Below are 21,282 nucleotides of genomic sequence, written 5' to 3'. Positions count from 1 at the left end.
TTGATATTAAGCAGCAATTTAGATTGTGTGTTCATCCCTGCCCACACTACATCACAGGTGGGGATACACACAATCTCTATGTTGTTTGTTTGGGAGCGGAGCATGCACAGTCAGCGCTCGAGGGTGCTGGCTGTGTACATTGTAAACAGCTTCCACTACGGACTGAGGCACTGGGTGAGGCACCGATGCTGCAAATATCCAGCTCTGAGGAGTTGGATGTTGAAAGCATCAAGGCAGGAGAGCTTGAGGACTTGCCACCTCATTCTCCAGCCTATGAGGATCTGGTGGAGGTTGTGACTCGTGCTGTTGCCAGACTGAACATTGACTGGCCAGCTGAGAAGCAGGACGTTCATCTCAAAAGTAAACGAGACGAACGCTTCCTGCACTGATGAGCATAGCCTTTTTTCGTTGGGGCCTTCCATTTTTTCCCGATCTCCACACTGTGTCCAGATTGTCTAAGAAACCGGTCTCCTATCGAGTTCACAGTGCACAAACAATAGTTGGCCACAAAGAGCACGGATATGGGGCGATGCCTAAGGTGGAAGAGACGCTAGCCAGCTATCTCTCCCCAGACTGCATCATCCCTAAAGGCTTTGACACTTCCCACCAAGCAAGCATATTGAGCGTCTGGTCAGGCTTTAGCTTGCTTACACACCATGAGCTTGCTGCAAGCCTACCAGGCAGATTTGTTAGGAGACCTGGATGAGGGCGAGGGAATTGGGCCTGACGCAGTCACTGCGTTGTGTTGGGCCACAGATCTTTCTTTCCGGGCCACCAAGGAGACGGCTAGGTCCATTGGTCGTGCTATGGCAGCCCTGGAGAGGCATTTATGGTTGAATCTCAGTGCCATCAAAGAGAAAGATAAGAGCCTCCTTATGGTTGCCCCGCTATCACCTCCTGGCCTCTTCGGCGACTCTGTCAACACAGTTGAAGAGAATTTCCATGAGGACAGCAAACAGGCGGCGGCATTCCAAAAGCTCTCCCCCCGCCACTCTCAGGTCTCTGGGACTGCTGAGTAGGAGCAGCCCCAAACATCGAAAGCAAGCTCCTCACACCATGCCACACAAAAACAGAGAGCTACTACCCGAAGGGCCCATACAGTTTGTTGGCACATTAAAATGTTGGGGTTAAGATTAAACGCCAAGAAGAGTGTGCTTTCTCCAGCACAGAGGACCACTTTTCTAGGCGTGGTGTGGGATTTGGTTATGATGCAAACACGGCTTTCCCCTGCACGCATTGAATCAGTCAGGTCAACTGTAAACCGAGTAAAGCTAGGCCAGTCACTCACTGTGAAACAGTTTCAGAGACTGTTGGGTTTGATGGCAGCAGCGTTCAAAGTGATACTTTTTGGCCTGTTGTACATAAGACCCCTACAGTGGTGGCTAAGGACTAGGGGGTTTTCCCCAAGGGGCAATCCTTTTCGCATGATCAAGGTCACTGGGCGATCCTTACGTGCTTTGGTTATGTGGAAGAAACCCTAGGCCAAAGTCCTGTGTTGGGAGCTCCTTGTTGCAAGATGCTAACTACGGATGCTTCCCTCACGGGTTGGGGAGTGATTCTAGAGGGTCGCTCAACTCAAGGTCTCTGGAGGGGCCACCATCTCTCCTGGCATATCAATCGACTGGAAATAAAGGCTGTCTTTCTTGCTCTCAAGAATTTTTCTCCAAGATCTCAAGGGTTCAGTCAGACAACACATTGGTGGATGCCAACATAAATCACCAGTGTGGTTTGCGCCCACATCCACTCCGCAAACTGGCACACCAAATCCTCCTGTGTTCGTAGGGAAAGCTGATTTCACTCAGCTTACATCCCTGGGTGCCATAACCAGGGAGCAGACATCATGTTGAGACAGGCGCTGAGGCCAGGCGAATGGAGGGTGCTCAGCCAGGCACTAATGGATCTGTTTGCATCTCGGAGATGTCTTACTGTCCACTCTGGTTCTCCCTCACGCATCTAGCTTCTCTGGGACTGGATGCTATGGTTCAGACATGGCCGAGGTTACGTCTCTGAACACTTTCCCCCCGATCGCTCTGCTTCCGGGAGTTCTGGAGAGAGTTCGCCGGTACAAGGTCTGTCTCACCTTGATCGCCCCGTGGTGACCGGGCAGAGTGTGGTTCTTGGATCTTGTGTCTCTCTTCGATGGCTCTCTTTGGGAGATTCCGATCAGGAGGGACCTTCTGTCCCAGGCAGGGGGCTCAATACTTCACCCCCGCCCAGAACTGTGGAAGCTGAGGGGGCCCAGCTCATAGATTCTGGTCACTCAACTGAGGTTGTTGAGACCATCCTTCACTCTAGAGCTGCCCTGTTGGTACAGTGCTGGAGTTCCTGCAGGAGCGATTCGCTGCAGGGTTATCCCCATCCACTTTAAAGGTCTATGTGGCGGCCATAGCTATTTACCACATTCCTTTGGGTGGAATGTCTTTAGGGAGAGACCCTTTGGTAACACGTTTCCACCATGGCACATTGAGGCTGAGTCTTGCAGTATGCACTAGGGTACCGGCTTGGGATCTGGCCTTGGCCTGTCCCTGGCTCACTTTGAGATTACAGAAGAGGTTCAATTCAAGTTTCTGACTCTCAAGAAGTTGTTCCTCTTAGCTTTTACTTCTCTTAAAAGGATAGGAGATTTGCAAGCTCTCTAATTTGCCCAAATTAAGTAGTCAAATTAAATGTTTTAATTGTGTCATGTGCTGTCAGGTCTGCCCTCCTTCTACAGTATCAGCATTTTCATCCATCCTGTAGGTGTCCTGGGATCTAAGATACACTTAAAGTAGGAACTGAATTGCTTTTCCAACTTGAGAACTACATTCAGTAACAAAGAATTGTTCTTTACACAGTCTGAACCAGTGTCATAGACCATAATAATGTCAGCATCACTTGGCCAATGAGTATAGTGTGGCCTTCTCCTAATGCATCCTATAAACGTTGTTGTATGTCTTGCACACACCCAATCTATTTTTCTTATAGATAAATTTGGTGAAAGGCAGCTCTTCACATACAATTATATGGGCGATGTTGAAATTTCATTTTTAGCTCCTTCCATTCTTTCTCATGTAGACAACAGGTTAAATAAAAATATCAGGATTATGTGATATAGCCTAGTGGATATATAGTTTAGCTACTTTGTGTGCACGAAATAGACACTGCCTTCCTGCACTTTTGGATGTTCATTCATTAACACGTCTCCGTCATTTTCTATCTCAGTGAGTAACTCAGTGAGTTTTTTTTCACTGCAAAATCACAACATTTAAAATTATATTGTCGCCAGTGGCGATCTCAGCAAAAATATCACTCGCAAATTAATATTCAGCCTATTAGAAACGCATGTCAAGCTAATAAAAAATGTATTGGACTTCCCAATGCAAAACGCTCTAGCAGTTTTCCTCTTAATGAGACATCTGACATCTCAGTGAAGGCTCAGAAGAACTGCACAATGAGGGTGGAAATTAAAGGTACACCCTACTGCCTTGCCGGGCTAAAGTCTGCTAGTGCACATCAAATGCACCATTTTGGACAGGGCTGGAGGGAGTGGATATTTTTAGCATTTGAATTTTTTTCAAATAATGTCTTATCTGCATGTCGTTTTAATACAGCTCTGTCTAGTAAATGTCAGGGATTTCTGAGCTTACCGCCGAATGCCTTCGACACTCTGGGTGGGTGAAACAGAACTTCAGGCCTTTGTAAAGTAACTCTCCTGTAGGAAAAACATTGAAACTATGCTGAAAACACAGTTAGCTCCAGTTAATTTCAGATGAAGATGAAGTTCAATCTCACATAGTCAAAACATAGTTTGGCGTCAGTCAGAGTCTCCTATGCTCTCCAAAATTGAATTAATTTGATCAAAAATAATAAAAACAGTAATAGTATGAAATATAATTAGTTATATTTTAAACTGTAATTATATTTCATACTATTACTATTTTCTGTTTTTACTATTTTGTAGAATTATGTTTTCTATTTGAATATATATATATATTTCTTCAGCATTCATTTTTGCAACCATGTAAAAGTCTTAACGGCCACTTTTGATCAATTTAATCCTTGCTGAATAAAGTATTGATTAAAGAACCCAAACTCAAAAGTTGACCCCAAACTTTTCAATGGTAGTGAATATTATACTACAGAAACAAAAACAAGATATGGATATAGAATTTGTGATCTGCACGTCTAAAAGTAATAAATACAGACTATTTCACAGACAAAACTCTCTTTTACAGTTCTGCTCATTGATATCAAGTTTATTTGTAACTAAGTGTCTCAAACGATTCAATTTAACTAATCTGGCAAACTATTCAAATGCACATAAATCAACTAGCTTTTAAACATGATTTTGGGCCGTATTAGACAGTCAGTGAACGGACTGTGGTAAATGTGTCATCTAAGTCTGAGACTAGATCAAGTTATTGCCTATAGTAAACCTTTCAATGATGTCACAGTCATGTCATCAGTTGAAAGACACACAAATTATAAAATCTCAGCAGGCTGATAGATTCCCATTGTCTTTCCAGGCACCGAAGTGTCCAGACAAAAGACATTTTATTTAAATGTTGATGAGATTGATTGTTTTTCTTACAAGATTTAAAGTTTGACTAAGGGAGTGTCAGACTGAGTTGCCATTGACTGTGTATAATTCAGCATTGGGAACATGATGACAGGATCCAAGTCTGACTGACAACATCGGTGTATGACTCTGACAACAAAAGGATTTAGTTTCTTCAGTCTAGACTTGGAGTGAAACTTTGCAACAGTCTTTGATTATGAAAGTTTTCTTACCTTTCCTGAAGCTGTCTTGAGGGAATCAATCCAGCCCTGAGGTTGGCGTCACCGTGCCGTCTGGCCTGCCACCAGGTGTCATCTTCTTGGCTTACAATCTGCAACACATCTCCTCTCCAGAATTCCAATCCGGCGTCTTTGCATGGAATAGCGGGATCTGCTTGGGGTTCATAGTCAAAAAGTGCCCTCACAAAGATCTGCAACAATCCACAAACACATGTTGATGTCACCAGTTGTGGCTTAAATTATCTGGAGTGTAAAATGCAATTCAGAAAACGACTCTGTACGGTTTCTATGGTCTCCGGCTCTTCTTTGGTGCCTGGGATGACTGTGAAGGTCACTGCTCCTTCTGAATGGGCCTAGAGGATGTGATAAGGACATACAGGCTCAAGAAAAGCTTACAAGGTTCAGACTGAATAACATTTACTCTGGTCAAAAGTTTGGAATAATTAAGATTTTTTTTTCATGTTTTTGAAAGAAGTCAAGTAAAGTCACCTTTATTTATATAGCGCTTTTTACAATACAAATTGTTGCAAAGCAGCTTTACAGTGATAACAGGAAAATATTCCTCTTATGCTCATCAAGACTGCCTTTATTTGACCAAAAATACAGTAAAAAATATTAATATTGTGTACATAAAATGTAAAAATTGTAAATAATATTGTTACAATTTTAAATAACAATATATTTTAAAATGTAATGTATTCCTGTGATGGCAAAGCTGAATTTTCAGCATCATTACATAGTCTTTGGTGTTACATGATCCTTCAGGAATCATTCTTATATGCTCATATGGCACTTATTTATTAGCAATTATTATTGGTGCTTAATTATTAATAATGGTTATTATTGTTATACATTTTTTGTTGCTTAATATTTTTTGTGGAAGGCGTGATGCCTTTTTTTCAGGATTCTTTGACGAGAGTTAAAGAAAAAAATATTTATTTGAAACTGAAATCTTTTGAAACATTATGGATGACTTTACTGTTTAAAAAAGATTAAAAAAGGTCAGAGAGAAAAGTAAAGCACCATGGTACAACAATACTACGCATGTTTTAAAGAGAGAAACCCGTAATTTAGAGCGTAAATGGAAACAAAGTAATTTAGAGGTCTTTAGAATCGCTTGGAAAGACAGTATGTCACGTTATAAAAAGGCCCTAAAAGCGGCCAGGGCTGAGCACCTCCGCAAACTAACAGAAAACAACCAAAACAATCCTAGGTTTTTATTTAACACCGTGGCTAGACTAACAAATAAACAGATGTCTCCTGAACAAAATATTCCGTTACAGTTTAGTAGTAATGATTTCATGAAGTTCTTCACTGAGAAAATAGAAAGCATCAGAACCACAATTGTAAACGTTCAATCTTCAATCGCGCCTTATAATTCAGCCTCAATTATCACCCCGCAAGAACAATTACAGTGCTTTACAACTATAGAACAAAAAGAGTTAAATAAACTTATCACTTCATCTAAAACAACAACATGTTTATTATATCCATTACCCACTAAACTATTGAAAGAAGTGTTACCTATAGTGGAAGAGCCTCTCCTCAATATTATTAACTCGTCTTTATCTTTAGGTCATGTTCCAAGAACATTTAAACTGGCAGTTATAAAACCTCACATTAAGAAACCACAATTAGACCCACATAATCTAGCAAATTATAGACCCATTTCAAATCTTCCTTTTATGTCTAAAATACTAGAAAAAGTTGTGTCCGCCCAACTGGGCTCTTTCCTGCAAGGAAATGACACCTATGAAAAGTTTCAGTCTTAATTCAGACCGCATCATAGCACTGAAACTGCGCTTGTTAAAATCACAAATGATTTACTCTTAGCTTCTGACCAAGGCTGTATCTCAATACTAGTTTTACTTGATCTTAGTACTGCGTTCGATACTATAGATCATAAAATACTCTTAGATCGACTACAAAGTTATACTGGTGTTCAAGGACAAGCATTAAGCTGGTTTAGATCGTATTTATCTGACCGCTACCATTTTGTCTATTTAAATGGAGAAAAATCGATCATAACTCCAGTAAACTATGGAGTGCCGCAGGGATCTGTGTTAGGCCCTCTGTTATTTTCAATATATATGCTGCCACTTGGAAATATTATAAGGAAACATGGAATTAGTTTCCATTGTTATGCTGATGACACTCAAATCTATATTTCATCACGGCCAGATGAAAACGCTAAATTATCCAAATTAACAGAGTGTGTTAAAGATATAAAAGATTGGATGATGCACAATTTTCTTTTATTAAATCCAGACAAGACAGAGGTACTACTTATCGGTTCAAAAAACCACCCACAAAACCTCTCACAATACAACTTTAACATATTAGGATGTCCTGTTACTTTATCCTCTATAGTAAAAGACCTGGGTGTTATACTAGACTGCAACCTGTCTTTTGAAAATCATATTTCATATGTTACAAGAACAGCCTTTTTCCACCTTAGAAACATTGCTAAGCTACGTAACATGCTATCAGTTTTTGACGCAGAAAAGTTAGTTCATGCATTCATGACCTCGAGACTAGATTACTGTAATGCTTTATTAGCCGGTTGTCCTGCATCCTAAATAAACAAGCTACAGTTAGTCCAAAATGCCGCCGCTAGAGTTCTTACTAGATCAAGAAAATATGAACATATAACACCGATTTTAACATCACTACATTGGTTACCTATAAAGTCCCGTATTAATTACAAGGTATTGCTACTGACTTATAAAGCCCTAAACGGCTTAGCTCGTCTATTTAACGGATCTTCTATTGCCCTATAATCCATCGCACTCTTTAAGATCACTAAATTCGAGGCTTTTGGTCATACCTAGGATATCCAGATCCACCAAAGGAGGGAGGGCGTTTTCACATTTAGCTCCAAAACTCTGGAATAGTCTTCCTGATACTGTTCGTTGCTCAGACTCGCTCTCCCAGTTTAAAACTAGATTAAAGACGCATCTCTTCAGCCAGGCATTCATATAATATTTTTAATCTTACAGTTAAATCCGACCTCTAGTTCATAAACGCCAGAGGAGAACTGGCCCCCGACTGAGCCCGGGTTCTCCCAAGGTTTTTTTTTTCTCCATTAGGTCACTTGATGGAGTTTTTCAGTTCCTTGCCACTGTTGCCTTTGGCTTGCTCAGTTGGGGATATTTTGGGAATATTAATTTAATTTTATCAATCAATAAATTCCACTAGAAACAAACCTTGTTGTATTATTTTAATTTAATACTGTGAAGCTGCTTTGATACAATTTGTATTGTGAAAAGCGCTATACAAATATACTTGACTTGACTTGAAATATACTTGACTGTCCCTTTTGATTAAAAATATTATTATTAATAATATAATTTATTTTATTGACCAATCAAAAGTGTGGGGTATAACAGTTTAAAAATATTAAAAATATTAAGCAGCGAAACATTCATACAAAACATTAATGATTAGCATATTAGAATGATTTCTGAAAAAAATATAATTATTGCAAACTTTTGACTAGTAGTGTATAAACAAAGAGAGAATGCAAATTTGTAAGGCTCCAGAAAACCCTCAAACACAAATGCACAGACACACCAAATGCCCAAACACATTCAAGCATGCAGCTTAGACTAACATCAGTTTCTATTCTGGATATTGCTGGTCTAGCCAGCTCAGCCGTGTTGACCAAGAAAGGTTTGCTGGTTAAGCTAATTAAGAAGCCTGATGGGGACAGCAGGACACTAGCATCCCATGCGGGGAACCAGCATCCAAACACGCTGGCGACTGACCAGCAACGCATACTAGTATGGGAATGATCTCCTCTGGGTTCTTGTCCTCCACTGGAACTCCATTGACTTCCTTGAGTTTGTCACCTTCACGAATTAGACCTGTGGCATCCACCAATGAAGCAATGAGAAGAAAGAATCGGCAGAAAGAATTACGTCGAACATTGTGAGGTGAATTCAGTTATTTCAGTACAAAGCTCCGTGTGTCTTATTTACTAACCACTCACAATCCAGCTTCAGGAACTATAAACATAACTATAACTATAACATGTTTGGGGCGTGTATTACACTGTTGTCTTATGTGAATAATTTCTTTAGCCAGTAGCATTCAGAATTCTCTTAAATAAGCAAGACTTTTGAGTATGTTTTTTAGCCTGTATTTAGTTTAGTTTAAGGGGTTTGTTGTTGTTTTCTTACATGATGTATATTTTAAGTTTACAATGTTACATGTTCAAAACATGTAAGTTACATGTTTTGAAACTACTTGCTTTTGTCTTAGTTTTGGTTTATGATAATAAACTTGCAGATTTGAATGTGAGCTTGCAGTCTTTTGAAAGAAAGGGGCGGGGTTTAATCTGACTAAATGATTAGAGAATTCCAGCATACATCACTAGAAAAAAGTGTCATTTCACTTGATTAAATGTTACAAAATTATTCACAATAAGATGGGAAATTTCCATTTCAGGTCGACATAAAGGGTTATTTTATGGCATCAATCTATACACAAATTTAGTTTCTAATTATAAGAGTGTTGATCAAGAACACAATGGTGAAAGAGGTTATAATATTAATACATTTAAAGTGCATCTCACCACTCCGATCAGCAGCTCCTCCTCTCAGGACCCGAGCTACAACTATAGCACCAGTGGACTCGTCTCTCTTTATGGTGGCTCCCTGGAACATAGAAATGTTTGTTGAGGGTCTGTAGGCTGTCATTCAGAAATGCAAGTCTAAGATTTTAAAATTCATTCAAAGCAAATCGACTGTAAAGCACAAGTTCATATATCTGGAGGGACCGATTCCTAGCAAACAATCCCAGTTTGCCTTGTAAATCCATATGTGACTGTCAGGATAAGTCCAAGTAGAAATCTGGACAGAAATTTCTTTAGAAAGGGCACTACAGGTGTGAATATCACAATAGGAATCTTAAACATGTTATGCAGTGGGAGCTGAGCGTTAAATGTTCCATGAAACCATGACGAATAAGTCAAACTTAATGAGGAAAACTCTATTCATGAAAGCTCAAATTAAGACAAAAAAAGCTTTTGTTTAAATCATACAGCTTGCTGGCATATGTCAAACATCAGATCAGTTGTCTTTCCTTCATTTGTCTGAAGGGGGGGAAAAAATCAGCAGCCAGTGAAATGAATCTTTCAGGTTCATTAGATCTAAACAGACATCAGGTTTGACCTTTCTAAATTATACACAACCGTGTTGTGCTTCAAGTCCATTTTCATTAGCACCATCTCACATTGCTTAGAGAGAAAAATCATTTCTGTTTTCACATGCCTCATCTCCCAGGACAATCAATACACCAACCATGGCCACCACACCACAAGCACTAATACCGTATAGGTTAAACTCTCCAAAATATATTAACAACTTGCAGAGGTCCTGAAATAAACTAGTCCAAACTATGGTTAAAAGAACATTTTAGTCCTCAAAGGGCCTCTGACATGACCCGTTTCAGGAGACCAAGCTTTAACAAGCCTGTTTAGAAGCAGACAATGATACTGATACAGGAGTTAGGAGGCCCTGCATAGTTCCTTGACCACAGAAGCCAAAATGGCCTGTAATCCTTAATCACAGGGCTCAGGTCCCCTATTAGAAGCACAAAAAGATCTCTGGATTGTGGAGAACTTTCTAGTTCCTTCACATAAATAGAACACGGAAAAGCCACGACGCAGTGTTTATAGCTCACTACTAATGGTGCAGAGAAAACAGATGGGTTCTGCTCCAAGACAAAACGATCATATTTAAGGTTAATGGTTTAATCAGTGATCACTAACCCCATCTGCCTGGTCTGAAAACCGCAGACTTGGCAACACTGATTAGATCACTATATGCAAAGAAATTGAGAAACAAACCACTGAAATAATACAAGAAAAGAAAGTGTAGATAGATACCATTCAAAAGTTTGGGGTCAGTAGATTATATTATTTATTTCTTATGTTAATCAATCAAAAATACAGTGAAAACTGTAATGTTTAAAAATGTTATATATATATATATATTTTAATTTAAAAAAAGCATTTTTTTATTTAAATATATTGTAAAATGTAATTTATTCCTGTGATGGCAAAGCTTATTTTTCAGTATGATTACTCAAATCTTAGTGTCACATGATCCTTCATTCTGAAATGCTGATCTAGTTATCAAGAAACATTTCTTATAATTATCAATGTTGAAAACAGTTGTGCAGCTTAATATTTTTTGTGGAAACTATGATGCACTTTTGTTCAGGATTCATAGATGAATAGAAAGTTCAAAAGAACAGCATTTATTTGAATTTTGTTTCGATTTTATTGCTGAATAAAAGTAATTTTCAGGATCAAGTAAAAAAACAACAACAACAACTTTTGAATGGTATATAGTGTATATAATTAGGTAAGGCATATATACAGACAGATTTTTATTTGATGAAACTGCATCTATTTGTTCCCTTCAGACTTCTAGAATATTTTGTGTATTTGACTGTCATCTGATTAATTCATCATAGACTATTCACAATCATGGTAGACAACAGATGAAAAAAAACCCCATTGAGTTTAGTGAGTGGAAGGGCAAGGAGGGACTCTTCGTCACGGTCGTACCAAAAACTGATGGTGCTCTTTCCATTCATTCTCTGCAATTCATAAAGCCTCATTCAAATGGCTGCCTCCTTCGGCATTATTCGCCAGATGTTATAGACAAAAGGAGTAATAACGGAGAAAATCGACATTTTACAAGCTATGCATTGCGAATGGGAATACAGCCACATTGTGCGTCAGAAGTAGAAGGATAACCCACAGTAAAAAGATAAACCTTGTTTGAGAGGGTTCAATCTGAAGTCATGCGTTTTACATGCAGAGTGCTGTTCAGTGTTTCCTATTTGTATTCAAAGCATCCCATTTAACTAACACAATTGTAAGTCCAGATGGTTTTGTTCAGTGATGGAAAATATGATTCTGGAGGTAGAGTTGAGGGCAAAACTGATCCAGGTTGCTATTTGATACTCTAGCATTATAGGATAATCCAAATCTTCCCTCTAAATATGCTGGCCTTATTAGTGCTCTGCTGATTACAATCAAAAACAATTCAGCGAAGTAATCAATTTCAGTTGATTTCAATTGATTCCTAATCAACTTCAGAGCCATGACCTTTACCTAAACAGGAGGAATGGAAAGTTAACCTATGGATGATTTTAAAACATTATTCTTCAAAAATACGTTTTTAAAGGTTTCTGATAGTTGACAGGGTTGAAGGGAGTCCAATGTACTTTATATTTAAAGCTGAAGCAGATCTCAGAATGAATTAACTGCTGAGCTTCTACTACTGTAACCTGTTTTTAACCAGCATGATATTAATGGACTATATTCTTATGTTTTACTCACGTTATCCAGAGGGACCTACCAGTGGCTCCTGGTTTTTCATCAGGCAAACAATCTTGATCGAATCTTCCTCTTTCTCATCGTTATCAGGGAGTGGAGGCAGAGGCGGCAACCGAGGGTCAAACTCTTTCTGGGCCACCGTGTCATGCACTGAGAGAAAAGCCTGAAGAGGATAATGAGAGCACAGGTATGACATTATCTGGTCGGGAATTCGGTTAGCAGTATTTCTATGGTATAATGTTGGGGAAAATGCATTTATTTTTACAATTTTATCATTTTATCTAACATTACTATAATAGTGGGTAGGAAAAAAAATAAACGTTTTGCCGATAACTATTTATATAATTTGCTTTAATACAAAGACAATAAAAAAAACTTTGGTTTTTACAATACTGTCTTTATATTTTTTTAATTATTCATAGATTTATGTTACGAAAAAGGGTCTTTATATATAACAATATATGCCTTCAAGAAAGGGGCCCATGAAAGAAATACATATTTTGGGGGTCAAAAAACATAATTTATGGAGTTTGAAAATACCTGTTTAGATACAAATATATATAAACAATTGCATAATGACATGACTGACCAATCAGAATCAAGATAGCAAGAATTGAAGAAAGATTAATTTATCCTTTACAAGTAGCGTTCAAAAGATTGGGGTCAGTAGGTTTTTTTTTTTTTTTTTTAAGAAATTAATACTTTTATTCAGCAAAGATACATGAAATTGAACAAAAGTGTAATTTTTTAATGTTACATTTAAAATGTTACAAAACATTGCAATTTCAAATAAATTTGAAATAAACAGTCTTACAGACCACAAACCATTGAATATGTCCAGGGTAAAAAATATTCTCAGCACATCAAGTAAGTCAACAATCAACACAGTTGATTGGTCTTCTCACTTGGCCTGATAAAGTATCTTTCCACACTGAATATCACCTCACTGAGGCAACCCAGTTTTGCCTTATAAAATGTGAGAGCCAAACAAACGATCCAAGAAGCAACATATCATTAGACCAATCACAAATAAAGCTGTCAGGGCCCTCATAAGTAAAACTCCTGAACTCTATAAACTTAATGTGTGGGTCTGTTTTGTAACAGCTCTAAATGTGAATTTTCTTTATTTTTATGTCCAGTTCATGCTTGATGTCAGAGAGTAATGTACATTTTCCATATTTTATCAGTTGCATATAATCATCTGCTCCAAAAGAAGAATATGCAAGCCTACAACAGACAACTTGTGAAAAGAAAGAAATACTCATAACTTGGATTGATTTTACACCAAATACTATTAATGTACTTTATCTAATGACACCGGCCCACCATAAAAACAGGAATACTTTTATCTGCTTCTGTTTTCAGTCAGTCAGATATGTCAATCCACCTTTCTTGAGATCTTGACCAAACCTTGACCCACATGTACATTCTCTTCTCACCTGTACATGAGGTTTGGAGAGCAAGTGTAACAACTCTGTTGTCTCTGGGCTGGTGACAACACCACGCAGCACTTCCGCCAACTGGAACGAAACATGAAAAACAACAAAATGTGATAATGTCTATATGTTATAACAGGCAAAAGTCTCTGACCATCCCTTTTGGCTTATAGTTTTCGCTCAAGTATCATGAACCGATCTGGTAAGAGTTTGCTTTGGCAATGCTTGGTGGTCTGGTTCAATCTATCCCAACCCACTTGACAATACTATGCGAGTGTTTACATAGCAGGTCAAAAAGCCACAGGACCATGAGCCCTGGAGAAATAACTGTTTCTGTTGTGGTTCAGCCAAGCAAAAACCAACTAGACTGAATGTGGTTGTGAGTAACACCGGACCTGACGTTAAACATACATTAAATCTCCAAAACTGAAATTTTACACTGAGCTGCAACGTAAGGAAAATGCTTTTAACGGCTTAATGCTCCAAAATGTCCTCCTCGTTTTCAGTCGGAGAGAAGATGGAAATCGATATCACTTCAAAACCACTCTTTGCCTTAATGAAATACAGCGTGCACAGTCAAAAGATGGAGATAATCTTTGTTTTAAGAGTCTCTGCAGAATTGAGTTGATAAAGACAGGGCTGATTGTTTTTGCAAGATGTGCAAGGAAGACAGAAAACGTAGTTTTATAGGCTAATAGAAATTTGAATACTGTTAAAGGGAGATAATTGTAATGAAGAAAGAAAGAGGTTGAAGTGTAATCCAACTGATAACGTAAAAATGGCAACGTTAAAGGAGAACTCCGGTCAATTTTAACATTGAGCTCATTTTTTTGTACATTTGGAGTGCTGTCAGTACTGAGAACAACGACAAAAATCGGTGTTGCCTACACCGTGTTATCCTCTTTTTAAAATTTGCACCCTGTTGACTTCAATGGGGCAAGTTTTAAACCTGCTTTTAGCCTCTTAACATCCTTGATGTGTCATTACAAGTGCACAGGTCATGTGAGTGATTCCTTCAGAGTGAACACGGGGAATCTGACTGCAGTAGATGTGAAAGATATGAATAAAAATGATGTTTATTCAGCCAGCGCACATACCTGTATTTACATCCTGTTTTCGGTCTAAGTCCATAGTAATCGATTGTCGAGTTCACGCGCATGATCATAGGTACTAAACCAATGCGCGTGAACTCGACAATCGATTACTATGGATTTTGCGATTTTTACTTTACAGGGCAGAATATTTAACTTTTTTTTTTTTTCGTGAGCCTTGTTGAGCTAGTAGTTTTTTTTTATTTTTGTGTCGGAATACTGTGTTGGTTTGAAATCATTAAGATTTTTGAATGTTTTTGAAAATATCAAAACTGCATTTTGGCTGCTTTTACTTGATCAAACTTACAGTAAAAAACAAATCAGCATATTAGAATGATTTCTGAACGATCATGTGACACTGAAGACTGAAGTAATGATGCTGAAAATTCAACTTTTTTTTGCCATAAAATGATGGTGCAAAAATGACTGATTCGCATGATGCTTCCAAGACTATCAAATGGAAACATAAACTTCCAATCCAATGAAGCATCCAATGACAACTGGATATAAGTCTTCAGATGACACACAGCTCATATTACCATGACTTACTGGAACACAACACATGAAATAAGCGTCTTTGCAGTACAGTGTGTTTCTTGCATGATATGACATGGAAGACATTTAGTTGTCCAGTGCGGCTTCATAGTGAAAGCAATGTGACAAGCGATGAAGCAAGTGGCTGTTGCACCAACTGGTTCAGGTCAATGGCCATGTTTATTGATGAGTGCAGCTTTCTCCTTTCTCAGATTCATAAGCAGAGTCAACAGTAACCCATTAGTAATGTTGCATTTCTCCAAAACACTGGTTTAGTCTCCCAAGGCGTGTCTCACAAAGCAGGTTGAGGAAACTCACAAATGACTAATGATTTGATCCTGATTTATCAGTTAACTATGATTAACCATAATGAGTGTTTCACATGAAGTGTGACATTTACGAACATCATGTGAAACAGAAGAAAGTCAGTGTGATTAAATTCTCTTCTGATGAATGTCAATTTTTTAAAATCCTTACAAATGTTGTTAAACTTTCAATTCATACATGATCATGCAGTTCTTGAAAAGATACAAATGTCATTAAACGTCAGGTCATATAGTACCTACTTTTTTTTCTTTTTTTTTACATTTACAAATGTATAAATGCAAAGAGGTGTTTGGTAGCTATGAGTGATCTGGATTCAACAGAAAATTGAACAATATAAGAATGACTGGTCTTACTTTGTATTAGATGTCTTTAACATGCACTTATGTATGTACTTATGACAAAATAATAATAATAATAATTAGATACAATTTACTTATTGTGTTCATGTACTATTCCAAAACACTCAGGTTTGGTGTATGGGTAGGTTTAAGGGTTGGTATAAACCCTAAACTGATAAACAGTGCACAGTGGTCAATTTGATTACTATAAGGAAGCACGGTTAAAACTGTTACATTGTATCGATATATGTATTTCCTTAAAAAAAAAAAAATCTTCTGTTGATTTATGATTCAAGGAATATCCTCTATTTAAGGATATTATATGCTAAGTGTTGAGGCAATAAAAACATGTTTTGCACCCAAATTAAACCATGTGTTGTTGTTGTCTTTAGCTAGCATTTAGCTAAACTTAGCTATTACACAAACCTTGTTACAGCTAAAAGTACAAAGCACATAAAGGTACTTATAAGGTAAAAATAATGAACAGTTTCAACTTTAGATTGGGTTCTGCAAAAACATGAACAAATAATTAATAAATAATTAGTGAAGATATGTAAAAAAAAAAAAAGTGAATTCAGGTAATTTGGGACACTTTTGCCATTGAAATGGCTGCCCATAAAGGAACTAATTGATTAGTAAAGGTATTCAGGGTGATCTGAGGATTACAGTGGGAGCTCTCTTCGAAGGGTGGGCTAGAGTCCTCTGGGGATGAAGATTTGGCTACGCTGCCCCCTTCGGGGAGAGTAGCATTGTTCGAGTCCAGACTTACAGTGCCGCTGGACAGGCCCCCTCTGCCCTGCATGCCATGGCCCTCCTGCAAGTATACCAGAACAAGGAACTAAAAGAGCTGCACAAGGGTAGTTCTGACCCCGGGTTGATGCAGGAGCGTACGCGTCAGTGTTAATTTCGTTGACGAATAATTTTTCGTCATTATTTTCGTCAACGACATTTTTTCACAGACGAAAACGAGACGATAACTAAATAAAAACTAGTTTTGAATGACAAAAACTATGACGAAAATCTATTGACATTTTCGTCAACGAATAAAAACTAGACGAAAATGTTAGATAGTGACGATTTGGGAAGCGATCCAGTCTGATGTCCTGCATTTGTGGTAGATGCGCACAATTGTACTGTGACGTGATCTACCCAGCGGCACACGAGTTGGCATGCGCTGCATGTCTCATAAAACGTTAAAACACGTAAACGTCTGGGAGAATGAGTAGAGCAGACATGAAGATCTGAATAAGAGTGACGACGTAAAAAAAAAGCGATATTCGGTACGGTTTTCTGTGCGCACACACCCGACCCGAAGCGTACAGCCATTCACATAGACACCTATACAGCGCGCGAGGACTGAATTGAGCTCTCTTTCATGTCTGAATGGACAAATACACACAAATATTATGTCTAAATGTCCGTTTTGGAGAGTATTCACGTAAATTATGTCGGTTATTTCTTAAACAGTTGTGAGTGTATCTATGTGCATGTCATTGGACATGAACCGATGTCTTAAAGTGACAGTGAGTAATAAACCTAATGCGGTCTGTGTCCTTAATATTGATCAAGCAACAAAAGAAAAAGAGAAAAGCATTCACTGCTCGTTAATAGCTTTAATAAGGATTAATTATATTTAATTCATACAAATAAATATGTCTGCTTGAAAGAATAGAGAATGATGTATGCAAGTAGTTATAAAGAATTCATATATCATTAATTGAAAAAAAAAGACTGTGTTCTACTTTAGGAAAAGTGGTTTTATTTCATTTTAAGATATTTTTTAAGTTACAGTAGTTAAATCTGTATCTGTATTGCACGTTCAATCATTCATATTAGGTTAATATATGTTTTCTCCGGGAGTAGGCTATATGGGTTTGGAAATTTTAGAGAAATTCTAAATAAATGCATTTAAATTGAAACCCATTATATTTTAGTCGACTAAGTCTACTGTAGATTTAGTCGACTAAAATCTTATTGTATTTCGTCGACTAAAACTAGACTAAAACTAAAACAATTCAGATGACTAAAATATGACTAAAACTAAATGGCATTTTAGTCAAAAGACTATGACTAAAACTAAATCAAAATTTGCTGTCAAAATTAACACTGGTACGCGTACAGCGACGGACCTTGGCCTCCGGGTGACGAACGTCACTGCGGTCCCTGGAGCAGACGATGTCCACCCTAGTGGGCCAGGAGCACCATCTCTGGCTGAAACTGGCCGAGATGAAGGAGGTCGGCAAAGTTCGCTTTCTCGACTCCCCTATCTTCCAAGCTGGCCTCTTTGGCGTCCCTGTCGAGAACTTTGCCCGGAAATTCTCGGCAGTACAGAAGCAGACGGTGGCGATCAAACACATCCTGCCCTGTCAGTCTGAGGCTGCCCCCCGCCCTGCCTGCTCGTCACCAAGGGCGTAGAGGAAGTTAGAATCAATTGAAACATCAGAGATTGACATTCTCCGTGCACAGCCCTGTCCCTTCTTCTGTCACAACAGGTGCGGGGGGACCAGGAGGCTTGCTCGGGGCTCGGAAGGGGCAGCAGTGGTGGCGTCGTCCTAATTCGTCAATCATTTAGACATAAAGTCGAGTTTGACTGACTAATAGGGAAGGAGGAAGGAGGAAAGAGAGACCTTACGCCCCGTCGCCACAATTCATGTACCTTCTCTGGCACAGACGGGACCCAGTCTCAGCTCTTCAGCGGAAAACTTAATGTGAGAATTCGCACGCTGCCTTATATACATTGGCTGCAAATCTCACTTGCCAATGTGCATTGGCTTGTTCTGTTACCACTCGAAGGTAATTGGGCTCTCAGACGAGATCCCAGTTCGTCAGTCGTTCTGACGTAACGTCATCGTTCCCTCCTTCCGGGAACGGGGACGATCTTCATAAGCTTTAAAAAAAGGCTTTTGTTTTTCACATTCACAATGGTACACACACATATAGAGCATGCAATAATATACAATTTAGATAATAAATAATCTGAGTTTTTTCCCAATCTTTCCCTACTTCCTGAGACAGGCCTCTGACCAGCATTACGTAGCATTATTGGCTCAATCAAAGGTGCAAGTTTAGGGCAGGACTATTTGTTTGTCCTACAAGGGGCAGATAAAAGGGGTGTTGGGGAAACTTCTTTGAAACTTTTTTTTTATTTCCGTTTCATCATGTTGGTGGTTATACACTGCGGTTTTAAAGAGTTAAGGGAAAACCAGGTCATTTTGGGCATTTATACACAAAAATGCAGTTTTGGCCTTAGGAGTTGCCAAATTATTTCATTAAAAAAATAACACAATAAATAAGTGAGTGTCTGTGAGGCTGCATGTGCAGCACAAATATTTATGTGACTCTGGAGTGTTCACTATAGTAATCCCTTCCAGTACACTTCAAACCGACAACACTAAACAGACTACAGGTTCTGCAACTGAATCTCGTCCCACTAGATGCCCTAGAGGAGAACTTACGTCCTGAGCCAGGCCCTGTGTGCTATCCAGTAGCGGAGCAGGCCGCTGGGCCCTGTACTTCTGCAGCCTGTCATAGACCTGTGAGAAGAGGAGAAGTGGGGTTAGGCTGTCGTCCAATGCCCAGAGGGTTAGTGCTCACCCCTTTGACTCTCACCCTTGAAATTCATCTAGTAGCAAAATGTTTCTCTGTATTTTGTGAGTAATATATCACACAGTCTGATGAGCAAAAGTAACCAAAAGGTAATATATCAGTCAAATACAAACTAACATTAAAGGCTAAGGAGTTTTGGGTGTTTATCTGTCTGTCCATCCACTTGGCTCCACTTTATGTGCGGCATAAGCAATGGGAAAGCTATTAGAATATCAGCCAAGAAAGATGTAATCATATTTATGGCCCTCACACAGCTAACAGCACTCATAAAGAGGAACATGTTTCAAAACAGATGTATTAAGTAAAACAATTTTACATTTTTTAAAAGATGATATCACACACTAAATCCAGACACATTTTGGCCTGTAGTTTTGGGGCCGCATTCTACACAAAACTTCACAAAGTATTTTTACAGACTTGCTGTCACTTAATGTCTCTTGTTGTTTCATAATGCAAAAAATTATGTAAATTCATATGTCTAAATAAATATGTAAAATATTTATTTCCACAATAAGAGAACTGCCATTATGTCAACCCAGTGATATGCAAAAACTACAATTTATGGAGATGTATTCTGACTCAGACCACATGCTACATTTATTTCAGATTTTTATGGTACATTTCTTGTAAAGTTTCTTCTTGTTTGTAATGGCAGTATAATTGCTTATTTTCCAACAGAAAAAGAGCTCTGATTTCCTTTACAGTCAAATGGCAGAGCCTTGGAAAAAGCAGAAACATTCTCTTTGCGCATACTTAGTATAATCCTTTAGTTGCACGTTTGTGTTCGCTGCTGCTGAGACGGACTCTGGCATTAGTTGGAACTTGTTGTGTGGTGAGAATTGGTCTGAGATATTTCAGACTCATGCAGAAATGTTTTGTACAACATAAATGAATAGCTTGCTTATTGGGGGATACCTGGCAATGTATTTTTAATGGCCCCTCAACAAGTGTGTGGGTGAAGTTTCAAGAATGACTATAACAATATTTAGAATTATGTTAGAATTATTATGGTTGCAGGTTTATATTATCTCATTTCAATTTTAAAACTACATGGAATTTTTTTTTTTTTTTTTTAAATCACTTGAATTTTTCATTATTAGAACTGTAATGAAGGAAAAAAGATTATAAAATTACAGAACATAATATACATAAACATAGTTACATACATCCAATACTATTCAAAAGTTTGAGGTTGGTAAAATTTTGTTTTAAACATATTATGGCCTCTTATGTTCACCAAGGCTGCATTTATTTTATATAAAAAAAAAATTATATTGTAAAATATTATTATAATTTTAAAAATATATATAGTAGCATTTATTTGAAATAGTTTTTTAGCAATATAAAAGTCTTTACTGTCACTGATCCCATCCTTGCTAAATAAAATATTAGTGCATTTCATTCATTCATTCATTCATTCACTCGTTTATTCATACAAAAATCTTGAATAAGAATAAAACATCATAAATGTGTTTTATATCGTCTGCACGTTTGTATGAGCATGTTTTATGATATAGCATGAAGCAGTATTCATAAATGCTACTGGTATTTAATATAGTGCATTCAAATGATCATTGTGGCATGCATTTGTGCAAGTATTTTCTGTATGACAGCACTATTTTCTTGAGTAGTTCTGTAGTTTCTCTAAGGAAAGTAAAAAGTCAGATTGATTGGAAAATCTGATCCTTTCTTAGTATTAAAAGAGCAACATGGAGCAAGAGCACTGAACACTTAACAGCTCCACGTGACTCATGGAACAGAGCACCAGCAGTCCAGCTGAGCTGTGTTTGGGCTTTTATCACAGTCTCCCCTTCCCCTTC

The 21,282-nt window shown here is 38.1% G+C and overlaps 1 protein-coding gene across 1 annotated transcript in view; it reads right to left on the bottom strand.

The window, feature by feature from the left end:
- Nucleotides 1-21,282, bottom strand: part of mpp7b (MAGUK p55 scaffold protein 7b) — a 68,638-nt gene that overhangs the window by 35,500 nt on the left and 11,856 nt on the right. Inside the window, exons 4-11 of the mRNA XM_079876024.1 lie at nucleotides 19,312-19,389; nucleotides 13,570-13,650; nucleotides 12,153-12,293; nucleotides 9,353-9,434; nucleotides 8,557-8,642; nucleotides 5,058-5,129; nucleotides 4,771-4,967; nucleotides 3,627-3,691 (exon numbers count right to left, since the gene is read on the bottom strand). Of these exons, the coding sequence (XP_079732150.1) occupies nucleotides 3,627-3,691; nucleotides 4,771-4,967; nucleotides 5,058-5,129; nucleotides 8,557-8,642; nucleotides 9,353-9,434; nucleotides 12,153-12,293; nucleotides 13,570-13,650; nucleotides 19,312-19,389 (802 nt within the window). The remainder of the gene's footprint in view (nucleotides 1-3,626; nucleotides 3,692-4,770; nucleotides 4,968-5,057; nucleotides 5,130-8,556; nucleotides 8,643-9,352; nucleotides 9,435-12,152; nucleotides 12,294-13,569; nucleotides 13,651-19,311; nucleotides 19,390-21,282) is intronic.

The sequence above is a fragment of the Squalius cephalus genome, assembly GCF_949319135.1.
Source record: "Squalius cephalus genome assembly, chromosome: 7".
Lineage (NCBI taxonomy): Eukaryota > Metazoa > Chordata > Actinopteri > Cypriniformes > Leuciscidae > Squalius > Squalius cephalus.
The sequence above is the reverse complement of the archived record's forward strand: the minus strand, read 5'-3'. Positions and strand labels throughout refer to the sequence as shown.